At 44.1% G+C, this 22,676-nt stretch overlaps 1 protein-coding gene across 13 annotated transcripts in view; it reads right to left on the bottom strand.

The window, feature by feature from the left end:
- WDR20 (WD repeat domain 20) overlaps nt 1-22,676 on the bottom strand; it is a 97,212-nt gene that overhangs the window by 53,477 nt on the left and 21,059 nt on the right. For 7 of the 13 annotated variants that reach the window (XR_006219104.1, XR_006219107.1, XM_042990575.1 and 4 more), the window contains exon 1: nt 12,182-12,496. The exons of 1 other annotated variant lie outside the window; for it this stretch is intronic. Coding sequence is in view for 8 of the 12 variants with exons in the window: in XM_042990575.1 (XP_042846509.1) it covers nt 12,182-12,430 (249 nt within the window). In the remaining 4 variants the exon portion in view is untranslated. Of the gene's footprint in view, nt 1-7,511; nt 8,477-12,181; nt 12,498-22,676 lie in introns of those variants that run through there. 5 more of the 13 variants (XR_006219106.1, XR_006219105.1, XM_042990576.1 and 2 more) reach the window with 2 other exon arrangements.

Genomic DNA, 22,676 nt, shown 5'->3' with positions numbered 1-22,676 from the left:
TCAAGGTTCCTGAGTTTGAGCCCCGCACCAGGCTCTGTGCTAACAGTTCGGAGCCTGGAACCTGCTTCGGATTCTGTGTCTCCCTCTCTAACCCTCCCCTCTTGCCCTCTGTCTCTCTCAAAAATAAATAATAAACATTAAAAAAAATTTTTTTTAATATGTAGGCATCAACCCTCTGCCCCAGCAGTACCTCCTCTGGAAATACATCCTGTTAATATACCTGTCTACGTGCAAAATAATATACATGCAAAGTTATTTACTGCAGCGTTATTTGTAATAATAATAATTTAAAAAAGATAGTGATATGTATCCATAGCACAGAATAAAAAGCAATTATAAAAAAAGAGTGAAGAAGCCCTCTATTTACAGATATGGTAAGCTCTCCAATATATATATAATTAAGTGGGAAAAACTGAGACACAAAATACCATAGTGTGCTCCCTCAATTTCTTCTCTCCTCAAATGTCATCTTATTCTTACAGCAACAGAAGGATGAGTCAAAAACAAATACAATGATTATAGGCAGAGGGAGAGAGCTTTGCAGGGAGAACAGAAATGGAAGCTAAGCGTCTCTGAAACAGAACCTGTTTTACAGTTTTGATGTTGGAAGCACATAAAAGTCTTCCATAATTGAAACATAAAATTAAATTTTTTCTAATAGATTTATTGAAGTATAATTAATATACAAGGAATTGCACATATTAAATGTATACAGTTTGAGTTTAGACAGATGCACACACCCATGATACCATCACCATAACCAAGGTAACAGACACGCCCAACACCTCCCAAAGTTTCCTCATGTCCCTTCGTTTTTGTTTTTGTGGTAAGAACACTTAATGTTAGATCTACCCTCTTAAATTCTGCAGGGCACAATACCATGTTGTTAACCATAGGCACTGCTGTAGAGCAGATCTTCAGAATCTATTCATCTAGCATTAACTGAAACTTACACAAAATTAAATTTGAAAACAATCCCTCATGTTCTAAAACTGGACTGTGGTAACCGTTGTGCAGCTTGGTAGATTCGCTAAAAACCATTGAATTATACACTTAAAATAGATGGCAGGAAGGTACGATAATCTGACTGAGAACTAAAGAAAGCCAGTAAACACCAATGTCTCCCCAACTTCAGTGAGCACACGAACTACCCGGAGACCCTCCAGGAATGCAGAGTTTGATTCAGGAAGTCTGGCATGAGGCCTAATTCTGTACTTCCCAGAGGCTCCCAGGTGATGACACGGACGGTGCTGGTCTGTGCACCACACTCTGAGGCTGTCCAAGCTGCCAACTAGAGGAGCTTGGCTTTAAGAAGTAGTTGAGAAATTGGGGCAGTAGCTCCCGGAGGCAAAGGACAGGTACCAAGTGGGCGGGGGCCAGAAAAGGCCTTTTCTTCCCTTTTGCTGTTGGCGTCGATTGAGTCCGGGTTAGAAGGGAGAGTGAGTGCGAGGGGGTTATAATGACTAGCCACAGCATTTAAGACAGGAGTCTGCTGGAGAGAGTGGCAGTGTAGCAGGAGCCAAAATCTCTGAGATGTGATGGGAAGTGATGAGGGTCCAACGAGGGATGGGGTTGATACAATCCGATGACCCGAGTTCCGAAAGGACAGTGTGCTAGGAGTCCTACAGGAGGACCAGATACTAATGTAGTACGTTACCTCAGAAGTAGTACCAAAAGAAAGAATACACGTTAAAAAAAATCATTTTAAAAATCATACTAAGAGTTCCAGAAGCTAGGATATAGCCAACATCTGGATGATCGTCAAGAAAGAAAATAATTGGGGCGCCTGGGTGGCTCAGTCAGTTGAGTGTCCGACTTCGGCTCAGGTCATGATGTCACAGTCCGTGAGTTCGATCCCCACGTCGGGCTCTGTGCTGACAGCTCGGAGCCTGGAGCCTGCTTCGGATTCTGTCTCCCCCTCTCTCCCTGCCCCTCCCCTGCTCATGCTCTGTCTCTGTCTCAAAAATAAATAAAAACGTTAAAAAAAATTTTTTTTTTTTTAAAAGAAAGAAGATAATCTTGTCCTCTAATCAGGTCTTGCTAAAGCCTCAACCCTCACAGTGACTCTTCAAGGAGTCATGCCACATCCTCAGGCCTTGAGTGTCTAGTCACCTTGGTTTAGAATCCCTTCTCCCTTCACCCCACCCACCTATCAGAATTCAGTTCATAAAGCTTTTTTTTTTTTTTAATGTTTATTTATGGCAGCGGGGGGAGATGGGGCAGAAAGAGAGGGACACACAGAAACCGAAGCAGGCTCCAGACTATGAGCTGTCAGCACAGAACCTGATGTGGGGCTTGAACTAACAAGCTGAGAGATCATGACCTAAGCTGAAGTTGGACGCTTCATAGACTGAGCCACCCAGGTGCCCCCAGAACTCAGTTCAAACATCACCTTGTTAAAGCCTCTCCCTTTCTACTGCAACTAAGACAAATATCACATTGTAACACTGTATCATAATCATCTATGATCTGAACCAATGAAACACTCTTACAAGACTCAATCTTGTAAGTACTTCTTGTATTCCTCCCTCTAGTTAGGGCAGCAAGAGTAAAGGAATGATCCAGAAGAGAAAGAAAAACAACACAAGACATGGCCAACTTAGAATCCTAGATAATCAACTGCTGAGTAAAAAGCCACCCCAAGTACCACAGACGCTTCTTCACACAGCTAGAAGTGTTACTTAACAGGACAGGAGAGACCGGTCACTCTTACATTCCATCACACGTGACACAGGAGAAAAGGTAAATTGAGACTTATCAAAACCAGGGTGCTTAAGCTTTCTGTGCTATGGACTCCTCTCACAACGATGTTTTTAAATACGAAAGATTACAAAAGAGATCAATTATTAAAACAGTTAGTTATAGGGGCGCCTGGGTAGCTCAGTCGGTTAAGCGGCCAACTTCGGCTCAGGTCATGATCTCGCGGTCCGTGAGTTCGAGCCCCGCGTCGGGCTCTGTGCTGACAGCTCAGAGCCTGGAGCCTGTTTCAGATTCTGTGTCTCCCTCTCTCTGACCCTCCCCCATTCACGCTCTGTCTCTCTCTGTCTCAAAAATAAATAAACGTTAAAAAAAATTTTTTTAAACAGCTAGTTATAAAAGTTTCTTCAGGTCACATTGTAACAAGCTCTAGTGCAGATCCACTAACCACTGTAACTTCGAAGTAGCGATGACTGTGACATCTATCCACCTGCAACAACCATAACGTGAGACGCAAACACCTGTGATTTTCACTGGTGATAAAGTCACAAGTCTGTTACATTGCCTCTGCGATTTGCTGACTAAATCCACAATTGGAAGGACACGTTCGAATTCGGTTACAGTTTTTGCCCATCTAGGTTGATGCATCCCCTAAATTCTACTCCGATTAGGCAGCACTAATAAGTGAATAGTGTGCACGTCTCACCACTACTTACTCACCCATCTCACCACTGGATGGTAGGCACTTGAGGCCAAGGACTACGTCTTATTTGTCTTTGGGTCTACAGGTCCGATACATGTTAGCTGGATGAGTAAGTCATTTTCTGTTCCGCTGGACTGTGAGCTCCTTGATGGCAGAGCTTCTGTCTCAACAACAACACAGAGCAACCACTCAAATCTTGATAGAATGAATGAGTGTGTATCTTATCTCCTTGGTCGGACGATAATCCTCTCAAGGTCAGGGATCATGTCTCCTACTTCTTTGATTTCCCATAGTCTAGTGTACTGCTTTTCACACAAAACCACTCAAATATTTGTCAAATGAGACATTAAGACTGCGCCTCTGAAATGAAGATCAAAGCAAGTAAAGAGAAGGAGCACCTGTACCAGTTCTGCTGTAGCAGGGAAACACAGGCAGTGCAGCAGTGAGGCCGGACTGCACCAACCAAAGGAAAGACTGAGCCAGGCCACAGAGCTCATCTGCAATGTGGCTGCTGGAGAAGACGCGAAAATATTCCTATTCTTACTTGTAAAATACAAAAACCTTGTAAGTTCCTTCTTAATCTTGCTTCTTTCTTAGGCTGCTTCTTTCTTACAAAATCTTGCCTCTTTCTTATAAGATCTACATTTTCCTACTGCTACAAAGTAAAAGCATAGCAGAGACTGACTTGGCATGTTTTTAGTACAATACACCCTACTTTTTAAAAATCCATTTTACAAAAGAGAATGCAAAACAGGGCTCAATTTACAAATTACCCATTGGCAGAGGAGCTGTGAAGTTGAGAAAAAATGCTAAAAGGTAAGAGCGATCGCCAGCTCAACCTCAATCAGAAATGAAGATGAAGCATTTCTGAAGTTACAACTACGAAGATACAAGTTTTAAAATTTACAAAAATGCGATCTACACGCACTTCAGGGCAAATCATCTGTTTGAAATCCAACCCAATATTCTTCTCCATCTAGGCAGAGAAACACTTCTCCACCTCACCTTTACTCCCGAACTCCACTTGGTATTTGCATCGCATATACCATGTGCACAGCACAGCCTTCTACTCTGTAGTCCAATTATCAGTACAAAAAGACAAGCTCCTCACTCACAGACAGAAGTGTCTTCCTTCACCTTCACAACACCCACAACAGACACCAGTACCTTGTACATAACAGGTCTGCAATAAACTCTTGATTGATGAGGATTTTTTCCAAAGCCAGACATACCTTGCACTGTATTATAAAAAACAGACGCCGGGGCACCTATGTGGCTCAATCCAACCCCTGATTTTGGCTCAAAGTCATGATCTCAGGCTCTGCATTGACAGTACAGAGCCTGCTTGGGATTCTCTCTCTCTCCCTCTCTCTCTGCTCCTCCCCGGCTCTCTCTCTCTCTCTCTCAAAAGAAATAAACTTTAAAAAATAATAAATAAGTAAATCTTTAAAAAAACAACACAAAGATGCCAAATTTGCAGAGAATAAGGTAACTCGTCACTGACAATTTAAAATGTCCTGGGGTGCCTGGATGGCTCAGTCAGTTAAGCAATCGACTTTGGCTTAGGTCATGATCTCCCAATTTGTGAGTTTGAGCCCCATGTTGGGCTCTGTGCTGACAGCTCAGAGCCTGGAGCCTTGCTTGGGATTCTGTCTCCCTCTCTCTGCCCCTCCCCCACTCTCGCTCGCTCACGCGTGCTCTCTCTCAAAAATAAAAATAAACATTAAAAAGATAGTAATTAATGATAAATAAACAAAATGTCCTGAAAATCGGGGTGCCTGGGTGGCTCAGTTGGTTAAGTGTTCAACTTCAGCTCAGGTCATGATCTTACAGCGTTCGTGGGTTCAAGCTCTGCATTGGACTCTGTGCTGACAGCTCAGAGCCTGAAGCCTGCTTTGGATTCTGTGTCTCCCTCTCTCTCTGTTCCTCCCCCACTCATGCTCTGTCTCTCTCTCCTTCAAAAGTAAAAAGCATTAAAAAAAATAATAAAAAAAATAAATTTAAAAAGGGGGGGCACATGGGTGGCTTAGTCACTTAAGCGTCAGACTTCAGCTCAGGTCATGATCTCATAGCTAGTGGGGTTGAGCCCCTCCAGGCTCTGTGCTGACAGCTTGGAGCCTGGAGCCTGCTTCAGATTCTGTGTCTCCCTCTCTCTCTCTGCCCCTCCCCTGCTAGCTCTCTCTCTTTCTCTCTCTTGAAAGTAAACATTTAAACAAATAAAAATAAAATCTCCTGAAAATTAAAACAGAGAATGTCTGCCAATTGAAGTTATTTCTGCTTTTGAAGTTTATTCCTACATAACCAAATAGGGCCACATTTCATATTTCTTCACAAACTAATCTCACTGAAATATAAATAAAATTGTTCTCTAAGATATCAGATTACAAAAATCTTCACATTTATTTTTAAAACAAGGTTCTTAGGCATATAGCCAAACTAGTCAGTGATAAAATCCACTGTTTTGAGTCTTGCTCAAGTTTTCTACCAAAGCACAATAAATACTTAAATAAATGAAGTCACTAGACTAATTCAATGACAATAAACATAGGTGACAAGTTTCTTAAGGGCAGAGACTTCGTCTAAACCCAGCATCTAGAGGAGCACCTCCTATCTGCTAAGCGTGCCCCACAACTATTTACTAAAACAATGGCACTCATGACTATCTCATGGGTCTCTAGGACACATTCTGAGAGCTGCTTACCATCAGTCATATCCACCCATTCTGTCTTTCAAAAATCTCATCATCATCCTCTTCTTCAAGGTCAACAGAACCAAAGAATCATATGAAAGTTTCTCTAGCCTGTTCTAAGAGACAAATTAAGATGCTTCCCTTCAGTATATAAGATCAATAAGTCAAATAAGTATCAATATTTCAGAAGACATTAAGTAGCCCTTGATGGGAAAAAAAAACTACGATTTCCAATTTCACATGTGCCCCACTAAATTAAGCACAACACTTCTCAAAGTAAATTTGATATAAAAAGCTTTGGTCTCCTAAGCCTCTTTCTAAACTAGAAATGGAGAGAGCAGAGAGATGTGAAAATTACAAATGGAGGGAAGGGTGTGAACATGACCTTCTCTGGAGCAGTCCAGTATCTAAAACTAGTCTGTGGAAAAAACCTTTAAAAGGCTTCTAGCTCACCCTCCCACACAGAGCATGAATCCCTCAGTCACCAACAGGTGCTCCTACAGTCTTTGAGAAAAAGACAGACTATCTCCCACACAGAATGCTCATTCTCTCCCAAGCCAACCCATTGCACTCCTGGACAACTCTCGCTCTGAAAATATTCTAGCTGTTATTAAATGACTCTTCTGGCCAAAGCTTCACGTCAACACAGTGAGTACTTTTCTAGCATAAACACCTAGAATCACAACGTGTTCTACTTGCTTTCACAACACGCCCCACACTCCTCAATTCTCATTAAAGAAGTAGGCAATGATTCCAAGACATGAAGACATCTTCCCAATAAAAAGATGTATTTATTTTCATTAAAAAACTATTGAGCACAGACTCCTACAACCTTCAGAGTCGAAAAGACCTTGAAAGCCATCCAATTCTACTCTTCCCCCCCCCCCCCCCCCCCCCCATTGTAGGAATTGCTTCAGTAACACTTCTGGGCAGCACATTTGTGGCCTGGAATCTGAAGATAGGAGGGGAAAAGTAAGTCTCTTTGATTTGAATGTTAAGTAGTTCTGAGTATAGTTTTTACAAGTTGTCTGTTAGTACGTAGATTTGTTAGGTAATGTGGTTTGACAGAAGTAGATCAAAAGTAATCTGTGTCATTTGGTTACTTTCCATTACTTCATGGTCTCTTGCTACACAATTTCCCAGTTGTAAGAAAGCTAAATTTGTTACCTACTAACAATAATTTTGAATGTCTTTTTTAAACTGTGAGCCACGAGGCGCCTGGGTGGCTTAGTCAGTTAAGCGTCTATTCTTGATATCGGTTCAGGTCATAATCTCATGGTCGTGAGACTGAGCCCCACGTTGGGCTCTGCATTGAGTGTGGAGCCTACTGGGGATTCCCCCTCCTCCAGCGCCCCCCCCCCACCCTGTCTCTCTCTGTACCTTCCTTGCTCATTCTCTCTCTCTCAAAATAAATACATAAGCTTAAAAAAAAAAAACAGAAAGAAAAAAAAAGATGTCAGCCACTAAAAATACCCATTTGGGAGCCCAAAATTAAATAGGCTTTTTAGCTCGTAAAAATCTTTTTTAAAGTATGGCACAGATGGACATAGATATTTTATTCAGTCATTCACTCAACAAATAAATAGTTAGAGCCTACTTTATGGTGGACACCGTGCTGGGCACTAGGAAAACAGTGAAAGCAGAAAAGACAAGATGTCTCTTATAAGAGAGCTTTGTTTATAGAGAGACAGATTATAACCCAGAGAATTACAAATTGAGAAAAGTGCTAGAAAGGCAAAGTTCAGGATGTTATGAGAACATGTAATAAGGAAAACTGATCTAGCCTGGGAATTCAAAGCAGGATATGCTATGGAAGTGATGTCTAAACTGAGATCTGAAATGGTTGCCATTCACATTTACGTAAAATTGGATCTCATAAAATGAAAGGGTTGGTCCAATAAGCCCAGCTACCTTTGGCATCTTTATAAAACCATCTCTTAAAAAAAAGAAAAGAAAAAAAGGCAAGGCCAGCACTCAATCAAAAGGTGTAAAGGCCAGTAGTTGACAATTCTTTGGAGAGGGGCAGGGTCTTGCTCTACTGCAGATCCCCCATCTAGAATAATTATCATCATAGTAGCCCCTCAAATCTTTGCTGAAATGATTAGTGTCAGGATTAAATCAGTGCTCATATTATCTTCAGTTAAGCAAAATAACTTCACAAAACTACATCTCCGTACACAAGAACTCCACTGCAAACTTCAACTGCAAAAAGAAGACGCTTTCTTGTACCTCACAGGATTGCTATCAAGATTCGAAGAGATAATATATGGCAAAATGCTGGGGTAGATCTTGCAGTGCTCGGAGGCCATGGCATCCGCGTGATCAAAAAGCTTGATCGGTCCCTTCTCACTACGACAGTTCTTTAGATTCAGCTACGCTTCATGTTCCTGACCATGAGAAAGAAAAAAAACAAAACTGTAACACAGGTCTGCACTCCCGTTCTAGCCTTGGCTTCCTCAGAGACGGTGAGACTGCAAAAGCTGAAGGTCCCGTTTAGCTCTACAAACTGACCTGTAAATCTATTTAAAGGGCCAAGAATACACTCCTCAGTTCAGATTTGAGATGACCTCGTCATCCACTCCATTCCCCCACAACTCCATACTTCCTTTTAGGAATGGCAGCACACAGCTCGTGATTTAAGTATTCAAAGACCTATTTTCCACTTATTTCACATGCAGATTTAAGCCGAATGTATGTTTCCAAATTAGACCTTCCAAATGATCCGACTAATTGTTGTAAAACTTTGTACGCCCCAATTTTAAAAAATGAATAAAAACAGTCAAAATGACCAACTGTAAGAACAGAGTTATAACTCCTATCTGAGTAGGAAATTATCTGCTCTATTTTAAAATCAGAAAAGACAGGGATGCCTGGGTGGCTCAGTCGGTTGAGCACCCGACTCTTGATTTCTGTTCAGGTCGTGATCCCAGAGTTGTGGGAACAAGTCCCTCAAGGGACCAAGCATGGAGTCTGCTTAAGATATTCATTCATTCTCTCTCTCTCTCTCTCTCTCTCTCTCTCTCTCTCTCTCCCCCTCCTTCCCTCTCTCTCTCTTCCCGCCCCCCCCTTGCACATGCACTGCATGCTCTCTCAATATAAAAAAATTTTAATTTAAAAAATCAGAAAAGATAATCTCAAAAACAATCACACACTCAGAAATAACAGTAAGTAAATGCAAACACATTCATGGAAAACAGTTTTAGAAAATCATGATGACTAGAAGAGAATGGAAATGTCCACCATATAATGCTATGTTACTGCATGAAAATTAAATTTCACAAAAAGTCATAGAGCTCACATAAATTATGCAGCTAGAGGCAAATCTACATGTTTAAGATTTGTCTTATTTAAAATAATTTTGGGGTGTGGTTTTGAAAAGCTCTCCTAGGGGCACCTGGGTGGCCTAGTCGGTTAAGGGTCTAACTTCAGCTCAGGTCATGATCTGGTGGTTTGTGAGTTCGAGCCCCACGTCGGCTCTGTGCTGACAGCTTGGAGCCTACAGCCTGCTTCAGATTCTGTGTCTCCCTCTCTCTCTCTCTCTGTCCCTCCTCCATTTGCGTGCTCTATCAAAAATAAACAAACATTAAAAAAAAAAAAATTAAACCTTGGGGCACCCGGGTGGTTCAGTTGGTGAAGCGTCCGACTTCAGCTCAGGTCATGATCTCATGGTGAGTTCGAGCCCCGCGTCGGGCTCTGTGCTGACAGCTCAGAGCCTGGAGCCTGTTTCAGATTCTGTGTCTCCCTCTCTCTCTGCTCCTCCCCTGCTCGTGCTCTGTCTCTCTCTCTCTCAAAAATAAACATAAAAAAAATTTTTTTTTTTAAATTACAGCTTGGAAAGCTATCCTAGTTTTAACCTTCATCAAATAGCATCCAGCTAAGAGAACACAACTATGATACTTTCAAGCAAGAGAGCTGTTTTGATGATGCAAACCACAGCCACCAGATCCAGATAAGGTTTGCCACCGGAATGCTTCAGAAATAATACACTTCAAAGAAAAAGAAAAAAAAAAGGTAACGTTGACACTAGTAATTGCTGGTAAATTCAGCGGTTAAGCATTTTTAAGATTTTACATGAATTTTAGTAACTTAAAATTCTAAACTTATTTCCACAGAAAAAGTTGATCCTTTCAGTCCTAGTATCAATGTCAAGATAGCAGCTTCCCATTTGACAGTTAGTTTAAAAAAAAAAAAAAACCCAAAACATTTATTTATTTACTGAGAGAGGGAGAGAGAGGGAGAGAGAGGGAGAGAGAGGGAGAGAGAGGGAGAGAGAGGGAGAGAGAGGGAGAGAGAGGGAGAGAGAGGGAGAGAGAGGGAGAGAGAGGGAGAGAGAGGGAGAGAGAGGGAGAGAGAGGGAGAGAGAGGGAGAGAGAGGGAGAGAGAGGGAGAGAGAGGGAGAGCGCACACGGGGGCAGGCCAGAGAGGAAGACAGAGAATTCCAAGCAGGCTCTGGCCCGACGTGCGGCTCAAACTCATGAACCATGAGATCATGACCTGAGCTCAAGTCAGACACTCAACCAACTGAGCCACCCAGGTGCCCCTGACATTACTCTTAATGCTCATTTTAACTATATTTTACACCTGCTGAGGGTTTCAGGCTTTAAAGTTCATTACGGTTATAGTATAAATTACAACGTGAGTACTGCCATGTTCTCTTTTTAAAGAGGTGCGGATAGAAGTTAAAGAACTCATCCAAGGTCACCCAACAAGTCAGCAAAAAAGTTGAGAGCGAGCCTAAAAGTTTAGCTCCTAGACTACTAACTACTTGACGCTTTCTCAATTCCAAAAGAGAAAAAATGAAGTCAAGCGATTTACCTTCAGCAATACCAAACCTCAAACACAGGAGAACACATCACAAACGCTAACCAAAAAGATGCACCCTGACCAAATGAGAAAACTGGCTACAACAGGACACCACCCTCCTTTCCCTAGGTCTTGAGAAACCAAGCAAACTTACTGCTTCTGGATACATTACATCTTAGAGAACGTCCACTCTTCAGTGTGTACGATTTGCTTTCACGCTAACCACTTAAAAATTAATCTGTTATCACCTTTATCCATGCCTACGTGCTGCGGGACGCATCAGTGTCCTTATTCTCCCAAAAGCCAAGTCAAAGACCACAAATCTCAAAGGTAAGCAGTTCTCAGTGAGAACACAGCCAATAAAGGAAAGGCACTAATAAAGTTGCTCCTTTTGAAGAGATCTTTTTAAAGGATGATTACATGCTTCACAAAATTAATGTGAAGTCGCCCGTCAAGAAAAAAAGTGATTCTTGTAAAGTAGCTTTTAAGGCATATCCCTCCCTCTTTGGGACATAGTCTGACTTGCTGGACAAGAACAATCTGGGCACGCTCACACAGAACACCCATGAACCAGCCCGGTTGATGAAAACATCATTTCGACCTCCCAACTGTAGTACTCAGTCTTTCCCACACCATAAGGGCCAAGATGACCCTCTTTAACAATCTCTCGGGAGAAGGCGCCCCGGCGGAGAAAGTGACAGCCGTCCTCCTTCTGATGTTTTCGGAAAGAGTCTTAACACCAGCAGAGGCTCCTAGGAAGTGTCAGTGCGGTCGGTAGCAGGTGGAGTAGCCCTTAGTGCCGAGCAGGTCCTTTCCGACCTCGTCTCAAGCCCTCCGCTGCCGCCCGGATTCCGCCTTCCAGACCTTCCCCAGCCGCCCCGCGCCCCCATTCTCTAGCCCAGAGCGAGACACACAACTCCCGGGAGGCGAGGCAGTCTAAGCAGACAAGACGGCCACCCCACCTCTTCCGGGGGACTCGCAGGCCCGCTCCCTGGCAGTGTCAGAGCCTGACGGACCCTGCCAGAGAGAAAGCAACTGTCCCCTTCTGGGGCCTCCCAGGCGGAACCCTGTGCCCCACGGCCCCTTTCCGCCGCCTCCACCCCTCTGAAACACCACCTTCCTTATTCGTGAATCCCCCTTCCTCAGGAGCACCCCAGTGGAGTTACCGGCCCACTCAAAAGTAAGAGCGACCGCCACCCCTATCGGTCACCCTGGGCCCCGCTGTCACCGCCCTGCTCCTGGCCTCCGCCCACGCCCCTGGCGGGCCCCGGTGACGCCCGGGTCGGTACCTTGCGGACCCCCTTGTAGATATAGAAGTAGAGCTCCCGGCCCACATTGAAGCAGAGGCGGTCGCCGTTGCCAGACTGGTCGTTGAGGTTTACGAAGGAGACGCGGACGGGGTTGGATCCCTGCGAGTTGAAGGGCACCCGGTTGGGCCGGCTGTACTCCGAGTGCGGCAGCAGCTTGTACAGACCTTCCCGAGTGGTGAATTGGGTCTTAATCTCGTTCATCTCCTTCCCTCCTCCCTCCGTCGCCATCTTGGAAAGCAGCGTTCATCCTGCCCTAAGTGCCCGGATCACGCCCACCGCGCAGGCGCCGTGCTGGGCTCTCGCTCTTTACCCCCCCCTCCCCCGCCTCTTCCTCCTGGCCCCTCCCACCCGCGAGCCGGCCCCGCGGAGGCCGGCCGAGGGGCAGGGGCGGGCTTGTTTACGGCCGGACTGCGCAGGCGTGCTCACCTGGCGCGCTTGGCGCGCCTGGGCGTCCGGAGGCCCCTCCCCCTGGCGAGGCCCCCGGCCGGTTCCGCTGTCGCGCAGGTGAGGGAGGCTAGGACTGGAGGTCGTGCTAGCCGTGCCGCCGCCTCCGCCTCCCCCTCCGCCTCCCCCCGGGGCTGAGCCGGTAAGCCGATGCCGCGGCGGGGCTGCGGCCGGGAGCGCCGAGGTGAACTGGGGCGACCTCCTCAGCCGCCTCCGGCCATGCCCTGAGGGGACCCGGGACCCGGGACAGCGGAGGGAGGGAGCCGCCGCGGCCGCCGCCCCAGGCGGGCTCCGCACGTGGGGTGCCGGGAGCAAGGCGCGGGAGCCCCGACTCTCTGGCCGGGGGGGGGGGGTGCGGGGACGCCCCGAGGCTGGGGGGGGGCCCTTCCCCCAGGGCCTGCCCTCGGCCCCCCGCACGGCCCCCGGGACGCCCCTGTGCACCTCCCGGAGTCAGTTTCCGAGAAGATAGCGCGGTGGCTCGGTTTCCAGCTTCCCCACCTTCCTTTAGGCGGGCAGGGGGAGAGCGCCCTGGGCGGGCGTACGCGCCGCGGGTGTATTTGCAAGGCCGGTGTCTGGGTACCTGCCTGTGGAGAGCACTGGCTAATTTTAAGGAGAAGAGGTTGTATAGACACTTCTGTTTCTGGAGTTTGTCTTCAGCGGGTGTTTAGAGAACAGGGGGAGGGGAGGGCCGGGCCGGGCAGGGGCTTTCCGAGCCAGGGACCGAATCGAAGCCGGAGTCACTTGACTTGCTCGATAGCTTAGCAAGAGCTTTTAAGAAAGTTAGAGACCATTGATTAAAAAGGAAAACAAGAAAGGCTCAAGTGGGATCTGCGAGATTGTGACCTCGGCGTGATTGTGTGCACACACCGTGCGAGGCCCGGATGTGGGAGGGCAGGCACACGTGGGGAGCCTTCCACGGTCGCTGCCGTATACCTGCGTTTCTTGGCATGTTGCGCTGGAATATGAAAGTTTCTAAAGCGACAGAAACTTCCCGGGAGAATTCCGGGGGGTCGGAAGCCAACATTTGGTACACCAAGAATGAAGTGTTTCTTTAAATTCAAATCAGAGCTGGAGGGTCGCAAAATTAGTGCATGAAGGGACGTTCTGCAGTAAGGGAGCCTGAATCGCAAGCATCTGTTACAACGCAAGGCGATGGCAGTGGAAACTGCCATGATGTAATAGATTTGACACTAACATCCTGTGTCCTTCGTACGTGTTGGCAAAAAAAAAAAAAAAAAAAAAACCACACTGGAGCAAAATCCTGCTTGTTTAGTAAGAGATCCCTAAAATAGCTGAAAGTTTGGGTTGTAATTGTTTTGATATTATCTGCCTTTCTCTGAAAGGCAAATAAATGTCAAGAGTCTTTTAAAATACCAGGATAAGCACTGTGGTCACCGTGGATTTATCCCAATTTCCTATAACTGTGATTTTGTATTAAAAATATGTATTTATGATGATCACCTTGAGGGATGGGGACATCCTGAATCCTCTAAAAATAATTCAGCTATGTTCCCTAGTTTTTGAGGGGGAATAAGACATACTTTTTAGGGGGGAAAAAAGAAACTCGGCAAGCAAAAATTAAGACCAAAAAAATCTCATTAGCCTTCAATTAACCACAGTTAACCTCAGTTAATCATAATACCTGTATGCCTCAGGTATTCGATTAAGGTTTTATGCTATAAGGTTTTATTCGATAAGGTTTTATGTGACATATTTTATTGTCACAGTAATAATAGGCTGTCCCCCTTTGTCCCATTCAGAGCCTTTGGATAATCTCTATTCTTAGCATTTTTTTTCCTCTTGTAGTTGCCCCCACACACGCTGAAGGATTCAATAAATAACACCCAGATTTATATAAGTGGGCCTGACCTAAATAAAGTTCATTTCTCATTTTCACTTTCAAGCCTGGCATTTCTGAATGGGTTGGTGCCTCGGATTCCTCCGTCCCGAAACTTTGTCGGTTCCCTTTGCATTTCCTCAAACTGGAATTATTATATAACGGCTTCATGAATGATTTCCCAGTTTTACATTTTTCTCAACTTTTCTCCATTTATAAACAGCTACCAAATTTTCCTGAAACAATGCTTTAGATGTTATGTTCTCGTGTCAGCGACTTGCACCAACCATATTAAGCCATACACCACGCAATTCATAGCCTATTTTTAGTATTACATTAATTCCCCCACTGCAGTCAAACTTCTGCCTTCACCCATAGCTCTCTCTCTCTTGCTTAGAAAGCCCTTCCTTTCTTCTTCATACTCTGTTCTTCAAGAACTAGTTAAGTCTCATCGTCAAGCCTTTCCAAGCCTAAAAGCCACAGGGGCACCTGGGTGGCTCAGTCGGTTGGTTGTCCAACTTCAGCTCAGGTCATGATCTCACGGTTTGTGAGTTCAAGCCCACGTCAGGCTTTGTGCTGACAGCACGGAGTCTGCTTGGGATTCTCCCTCTCTCTCTCTGCCCCTTCTCTGAGCGTGTGCATGCTCGCTCTCACTGTCTCTTAAAAAAAAAAAAAAAAAAATCCAGGGGCGCCTGGGTGGCTCAGTCGGTTGAGCGTCCGACTTCAGCTCAGGTCACGATCTCACGGTCCGTGAGTTCGAGCCCCGCGTCGGGCTCTGGGCTGATGGCTCGGAGCCTGGAGCCTGCTTCCGATTCTGTGTCTCCCTCTCTCTCTGCCCCTCCCCCGTTCATGCTCTGTCTCTCTCTGTCTCAAAAATAAATAAATGTTAAAAAAAAATTTTTTTTTTAAATCCATTTGCTTAGACCAAGGGAAGCAAGACTGGAAGGGGGAGGTCACTTTGGAGTCTAATTGTAGTAATCCAGGCCAAGGACAGTGGAAACTTGGACTAGGGATGATAGCAGTTGAGATTCAGAGAGATTAGAGGATCCTAGATAGATTCTGAAGGTAAAGCCAGTAGGATTTCCCAACAGAGCAGATGGGATCTGTGGAAGAAATGGAAGGAGTCCAGAATGACTCCAAGGTAAACATAAGCAACCGGAGAGTGGAAATGCCATTAACTGAAACGAGAAGACTGTAGAGGAGCAGGTTTCTAGCAGAAGCTCGGGAGTTCAATTTTGGACGTGTCGGGTATGTCTGCTAAGCCTTTGAGGGAAGTGTCTAGGAGGCAATTGAATAATCAAGTGTGGAGACAAGTCTGAGCTGCTGGCATGCATTTGGCAGTCATTAGCTGAAAGGTGGTATTTAAAGCCTGGGTCCCATCACCAAGACAGTGAGTGTGAACATTGGGACAGACCTGGAGGTACGGTGGGTGTGGAGGAAGAGGAGGAGTATTTGTTGATGTCTTAAAGCATGGCTTTTGTGTGTGTGCGCAGGTGCATGCAACTTAATACAGACAGAATATTCACTTTAGGTCCAATATGTCATTGTTTTTCAGATTCAGAGATTTAATCCATGAAAATTCTGAAAAGCATGTTTGTTTTTTAAACTTTGAGGAGAATGAGAAGGGGCGCCTGGGTGGCTCAGTCAGTTAAGTGTCCGACTTCTGGTCACGATCTCGCTCTTCATGGGTTCGAACCCTGCGTTGGGCTCTGTGCTGACAGCTCGGAGTCTGGAGCCTGTTTCAGATTCTGTGTCTCCCCCTCTCTCTGCCCCTCCCCCACTTATGCTCTCTGTCTCAAAAATAAATAAACATTTTAAAAAATTAAACTTTGAGGAGAATGAGTGGTTGCCGCAGTGACTCTTTAAAAAGAAATAAGCAGGGGCGCCTGGGTGGCTCAGTCGGTTGGGCGTCCGACTTCGGCTCAGGTCATGATCTCACGGTCCATGAGTTCGAGCCCCGCGTCGGGCTCTGTGCTGACAGCTCAGAGCCTGGAGCCTGCTTCAGATTCTGTGTCTCCCTCTCTCTCTGACCCTCCCCCCGTTCATGCTCGGTCTCTGTCTCAAAAATAAATAAACATTAAAAAAAAAATTAAAAAGAAATAAGCATGCACAGGTGTCTTTAGGAACCACATTTAACCCTTTACTGACTCATGTAAAGTAACCAATCTCCAATTTATCTTATTGGTTGAACTTACTCTCTTACTACATTATGACTCGGTATTTTCTTGTAAGACCATTATGGGACTCGAAGACAAATTTGGAAAACATCACTTAACATAGTATCCTTCACATGCCAGCTTACTTTCTAAAGCCTCAGATTTGCAGAATGGTAAAACTGACACACAGTCAGGATTACTAAATTAGGATATGATTTGATATAAATTGATTTGCACAAAGCATCTTATTCTTTATTCAGTAATCATCATGAAGTAATACAGTACTTAATATTTCACACATATCTTGAAATAAAAGTGCTCTTCAAAGATCTTTTAAAGTCTTCAAATCCCATTTTGTGGGAGTCTGGGCATTATGCTAAGTACTTATACATGCTGTCATTTTCACGCATAACCTTATAAAGTAGGTACTATTTATCCTCTTCTTACAAGTATGAAAACAGAGAGTAATGAAATGACTCGTCCAAGTTACTACCGTAGAGCTAGGTAGCTAGCAGAAATAAAATTTGAATTCAGGTCTCATAAGAGAAACATCTTGGAATAAAATAACAACATACTGGAGTGCCTGGGTGGCTCATTCAGTCAAGCGTCTGATTTCAGCTCAGGTCATGATCTCACGGTTCATGGGTTTGAGCCCCACATTGGGCTCTGGGCTGACAGCTCAGAGCCTGGAGCGTGCTTTGGATTCTGTGTCTCTCTCTCTGCCCCACCCCTGTTTGTGCTCTGTCTCTCTCTCTCTCTCTCAAAAATGAATCAACATTAAAAAAAATAAATAAAATAACAACATACTAGTTTCTAAACTGTACTAAAAGGGGAAGAATAGCAATTCAAGTGGAGCAAACATGTATTTTTTTTCTTTTAACTCAAAACTAGAAAAACTAGGGGCACCTGGGTGGCTCAGTCAGTTAAGTGTCTAACTTCGGTTCAGGTCATGATCTCACAGTTCATGAGTTTGAGCCCCACATCCAGCTCTGTGCTGACAGCTCAGAGTCTGGAGTCTTCTTCGGATTCCCTGTCTCCCTTTCTCTCTGCCCCCTTCTCCACTTCTGCTCTGCCTCTCTCTCTCAAAAATAAATATTTAAAAAAAAATTTTTTTAAAGAAAAAACCCACAGACTGGGATAAAATATTTGCAAATCATGTATCTGATAAGGTATTTGTATACATTGATTTCCTACAATTCAGAGAGCAAATAATCTAATTTTAAAATGGACAAAGGACCTGAATATTTCTCCAAAGATACAAATGGCCAGTAAGCCATTCATAAACATGAAAAGATACTCAACAGAAATGCAAATAGAAACCACAGTCTGATCCCACTTTGCATCCACTGTGATAGTTTAAAAGACACATAATAAAAAGCGGTAAATATGTGGAGAAATTCAAAGCCTCATATACTGCTGGTAGGAATGTAAAAACAGTGCAGGCACCTTAGAAAATAGTCTGGCATTCCTCAAAAGTTTACCATATGACCCAGCAATCCCACTCTTAGGTATATACTCAAGAGAAGTGAAAACATGTCCACACAAAAACTTGTACATGAGTATTTGTTGAAGCATCAGCCATAATAGCCAAAAAGCAAATGTCCACTAACTGATGACCGTATAAACAAAATGTGGTATACCTATGCAACGAAGCATTCAGCCATAAGAAGGAATAAAATACTGATGCATGCTGTAAAATGGACAAACCTTGAAAAAGTGTGCCGAGCGAAAGAAGGCAGACATAGCCATGATTCCATTTATATGAAATGTCTATAGAGACAGAAAATGGGTTAGTGGTTGCCTAGAGGAGGGGAGGGTGAGGGAGAAAGAGTGACTGGTAATGGGTATGGGGTTTCTTTTTGGGGTGATGAAAATGTTCTTTTTTTTTAATGTTTGTTTTTTGAGAGAGAGAGAGAGAGAGAGAAAGCAGGGAAGGGGCAGAGAGAGAGGGAGACACAGAATCCGAAGCAGACTCCAGGCTACGAGCTGTCCACACAGCTAGTGCAGGGCTTGAACCCACAAACCACGAGATCATGATCTGAGCCGAAGTCAGATGCTTAACCGACTGAGCCACCCAGGCTCCCCAGTGTTTCACTACTGTCTGAGGTGATAGCGGCACAATCCTGAATATACTAGAAACCACTGATTTATACACTTTATAAACGGGTGAATTGTATGTGCTGTTAAACTAAAACCAGAACAGACTATACAGTGCCCACTTTATTTTTCAAACTGCTACATCACTAGAAACAAATACTTCTAGATTGTTCGAACATCTAATAAACAGAGCTATTAGGGTTCTGAATACCCAGAAAGTTTGAGAAGCTCTGCCATAAGGCATGAACCTCCCTCAGTTTCCAAGTTCAACCTGCATTTTTATCTCTATCTGAATCTATTCTTGCTCTTCAAGGATCAAAGGAAGAAGTATCTCTTTCCAAAACGAATTTCTCCACATGTTCTTGTACTCGGTCCCTCTTATCTCCTCCGGATGCCACCCTCCAGCAGTGTCCTACCCTGTCTCCCAGACAAGCTCTCCCACTGCACTGCTCCACTGCCTCCTTCCGTGCAGCGTAAACTGTGAAGCTGAGCAAAAACAGTAGCAGCAAAGAGGGCCTGGGGGTCTGTTTGGCAGTGGTGCCTGAGAGTTTGGCGGTGGTGTTTCTCCGATTGGAAACACCTCTATCGCCCGTCTCCAGCCCCAGCCTTAAAAGATCCACAGCTGTCTCCCATCCCCTCGTAAACACGGCTCCACGTGTGCGGTTTTAATTGTCTTAGACCCTGGGGATAAGACTCAAAAGTGGGTTCCATCCCGTAGGAATAAAAGAAATTCTATAGCATAGTGACAAAAGAAGCAATATAGGAAGAAAACGAAAGCGTCGTTTGTCAGGAGGCTGTGACGTTCTGTTACTCCCAGGCATAGAACCAGTGGGATTATTACTTAGAGTATTCTTAGCACTGCACCCAAATGAGGACATCGCTTTTTGTAGCTAGAGCTTGTGGAGCTTTGTTTTTCATTGTGAAGCTTTTCCAGTTAGAGCTTCAGTTACAGACTTTCCAAGCAGCCCAGGAAACATGGTGGATTTTATCTCTTTAGAGATTAGAGCAAGGACATTCAAGTTTAATAACCTCATTTATAGTTTCTGACTTTTTCTGAGAACCTTAAGCAGGAAAGAGAGAAAAGGAGGTTTGGGGCAAAAAAAGAAGTCGGTGTACTCTGTGTAAAGAGAAAAAATTAACATGCCGCTAATACATGATTAGGATGTACTTCTCGGTCACCCCCCTGGAGACCTCTTGTCGACATTTTGGGACTGTTGAGACGGACCCAGTAAAGCTGAGTGATTCTAGTCACAGGTTTCAGTGACGTAGCAGTTGGGGGCCTGTGACAGAAAGGAAGATGCGTTTGTTATCAATTCAGATTCCACTAGTAGTTACTGTTTGGGAAAGTAGAAATACAGTTTACGATACTGAAAAGATCTAGTCTAGGACGGGGTAGGGAGTGTTCTCTGAAAGATTATCTTCAAAGAAGAATGTTTCTGTTACGAACCCAGCTAGACAGAGTTTACTAACAGGAGGACCCAGTCTTTACTCTTTGGAACTGGAAGAATCCCCTATTGTATCACGAGGCACATAGCAGATGCTCAACGTGTACTGAGTTGAAGTTCTAGTTTTCTCCTCTTCCTTCTTGCTGATATCTTTGTGGGGTTTCTCTTTCTCTTCCTGGCGTTTCTGTTTCCGCATGTTCCCTAACCGAGGTGCGGCACTTGTGGTTCCTCATACCTGTCGCGCCTGCCCTTCTGTGCCTTTGCACAGTCCCTTTCACCTGTGCGCGTCACAAGGGCCAGACTGCTGCCTCATCCTTTAGGCCTTACCCAGCGGATTGCCTCTCCCTGCCGGGCCCTGTACTCTGCCTGGTTATCCCTCAGAGTCCAGCTGGAAGGCTGCTTTCTCAGAAGGGCTTTGGCTGACACCCCAGCTCTGGGCTATGTCACCGTGTATCTTCTCAGCTTTGTCATTTCCTTTGCGAGACTTGTGTATTTAAGTCACATCCGCCTCTGCCGGTGGACTTTAAGCTCTCTGAGAACAGGGATCCCTTCTTTTCGTTCAGCATTTTGTTTCTAGGTTGGGTACTGGCATTCAAGAGGTATTCTATGTAGTTGCCAGGTGAACGAGTCACCTTTGAGAAACATTCTCTAACTTTTAGCACTCACGTTAATACTTAACTTTATGATGACATTTGTTACATGGCTGTCTCATCTCACTAGATTGTTAGCTACACATGATCGCAGTTCACATACTTGAAAACATGCCCGTTCGTGCTTTTTCTCATACCTTAGCCCTGAGGTGAAACTTTGCTTTAGGGTCACGTCACTTGTACTTCCAGATAGTTCTGCTTCTAGTTCCTATTGGGGGTGGGGCAGGGGGTAGTTCAGCCCCTTGCTTACTTTATGTATTTCGCTTTCAAGTAAATACCTATTGAGCAGGCGCATTTTTCAGTCACCGCCTTAGCCCTAGCTCAGTCTGTTTTCTTCTCTGCAAAGCCCCCCATTCCCCCCAAACCAAAACATATTCTTGGAGAATTATCTTTAAGAGTCACGTTTCAATTTAGTAGACTAGAATATTGAATTTGCTGGAGAATTTTGCATAAGAATTATCAACTGAATATTGCAGCTCTAGATCTGCTTGTTGGGGTAAGAAAAGATCATGAAAGGTCATTGGTGCTCAGGACTGTTTAGTGGATGGAATATGAACCCAGAAAAGAGCATTGGACTTAAAGCCAAAAGACATGACATGAGTTCTCCTCATGATTCCATTATTATTGTGCTGAATGTGCTAGCCAGTGCACTAGGAAAAAGTTCAAAGTGAAATTACCATAATTTATCTAGGACTATATATTGGAAAACCTAAGAGGATCAACTGAAAATCTCTTATTAAACAATAAGTGTAACAGGGTAGCAGGTTATAAAATTAATATGCAAACTTTGTCATGTGACAATAGTAACAAATTTAGATATACCAAAAGTTCTATTTAAACTCATCATTGTTAAATATGACAAAACTCCTGTCACTCACAATGACACTCTAAAATACAGGACTAACCTTACAGTTGCTCGTACCCATCATACAGACAACTGGGGGTCTTTAGTCTCATTGACAGCAGTGTGGACGGTGCCCCCTGGGGTTGGGTTGCACAGCGTCTCTGAATATACTTAGAAAGTTTTCAGAAACTACTTGAAAAAATCCTATAAAACCTGTAAAGAAACTAAAATAATTAAATGAAACACCTTGTTTTTGGGTGAGAAGACACAACACTGTAAAAATGCCAGCTCTTTCGGAATTAATGTGCAAATTGAATGCAGTCCAAATCTAAACAGAATTTCCTTTAGAACCAGTCAAAACTATTCTAAATTTCATTTGGCAGAATAAGATATTGAGAATCATTGGAAATTCAGGGGGAAAAAAAGTAATATTGGGGGAGGACTTGCCTCCCAAATATTAAAATGTATTCTAAAGCCTCCTTAGCGAAAACACGAATGCAGTGTAATGGAGTACGGAATTCGACCCCGATAAGAATGTGCATACGGTAAAGATGACAGGGTTAATTTAATAAAAGGTATTGGAACAACCAACTAGCCGTTTGTAATAAAAGAAATCGAGGTTCCTACTTCTCTCCTTATTCCAAAATAAACTCCAGATGGGTCAAAGATTTAAATATAAAAGAATTAACCATAAGAATCTAAAAAGAAGCTACTTGAATAAGTATACTTGTGATCTTGAAATAGGGAAGGCTTTTCTAGACATAGCCCCAAACAAATAAGCCGAAGGATATTTTTATTCTGTAATTTGCATGGTACAAAATACCATTCAAAAAGACAACAGACTTGGAAAAAAGATTTGTAACACATATGGCAAGTGCACAAAATCCCTAAACTTGAAAATACTTCTTTAAATCAGTTAGAAAGGAAACCTAACCCAGTGGAAAAAAATAGACAAAGGGCCTAGCAAGCAGCTCACAAAAGTTGCATTTTTCGGGCTTTTT

This window comes from Panthera tigris, chromosome B3 (assembly GCF_018350195.1).
Source record: "Panthera tigris isolate Pti1 chromosome B3, P.tigris_Pti1_mat1.1, whole genome shotgun sequence".
Classification (NCBI taxonomy): domain Eukaryota; kingdom Metazoa; phylum Chordata; class Mammalia; order Carnivora; family Felidae; genus Panthera; species Panthera tigris.
This window is presented reverse-complemented; position numbering and strand designations above follow the sequence as displayed.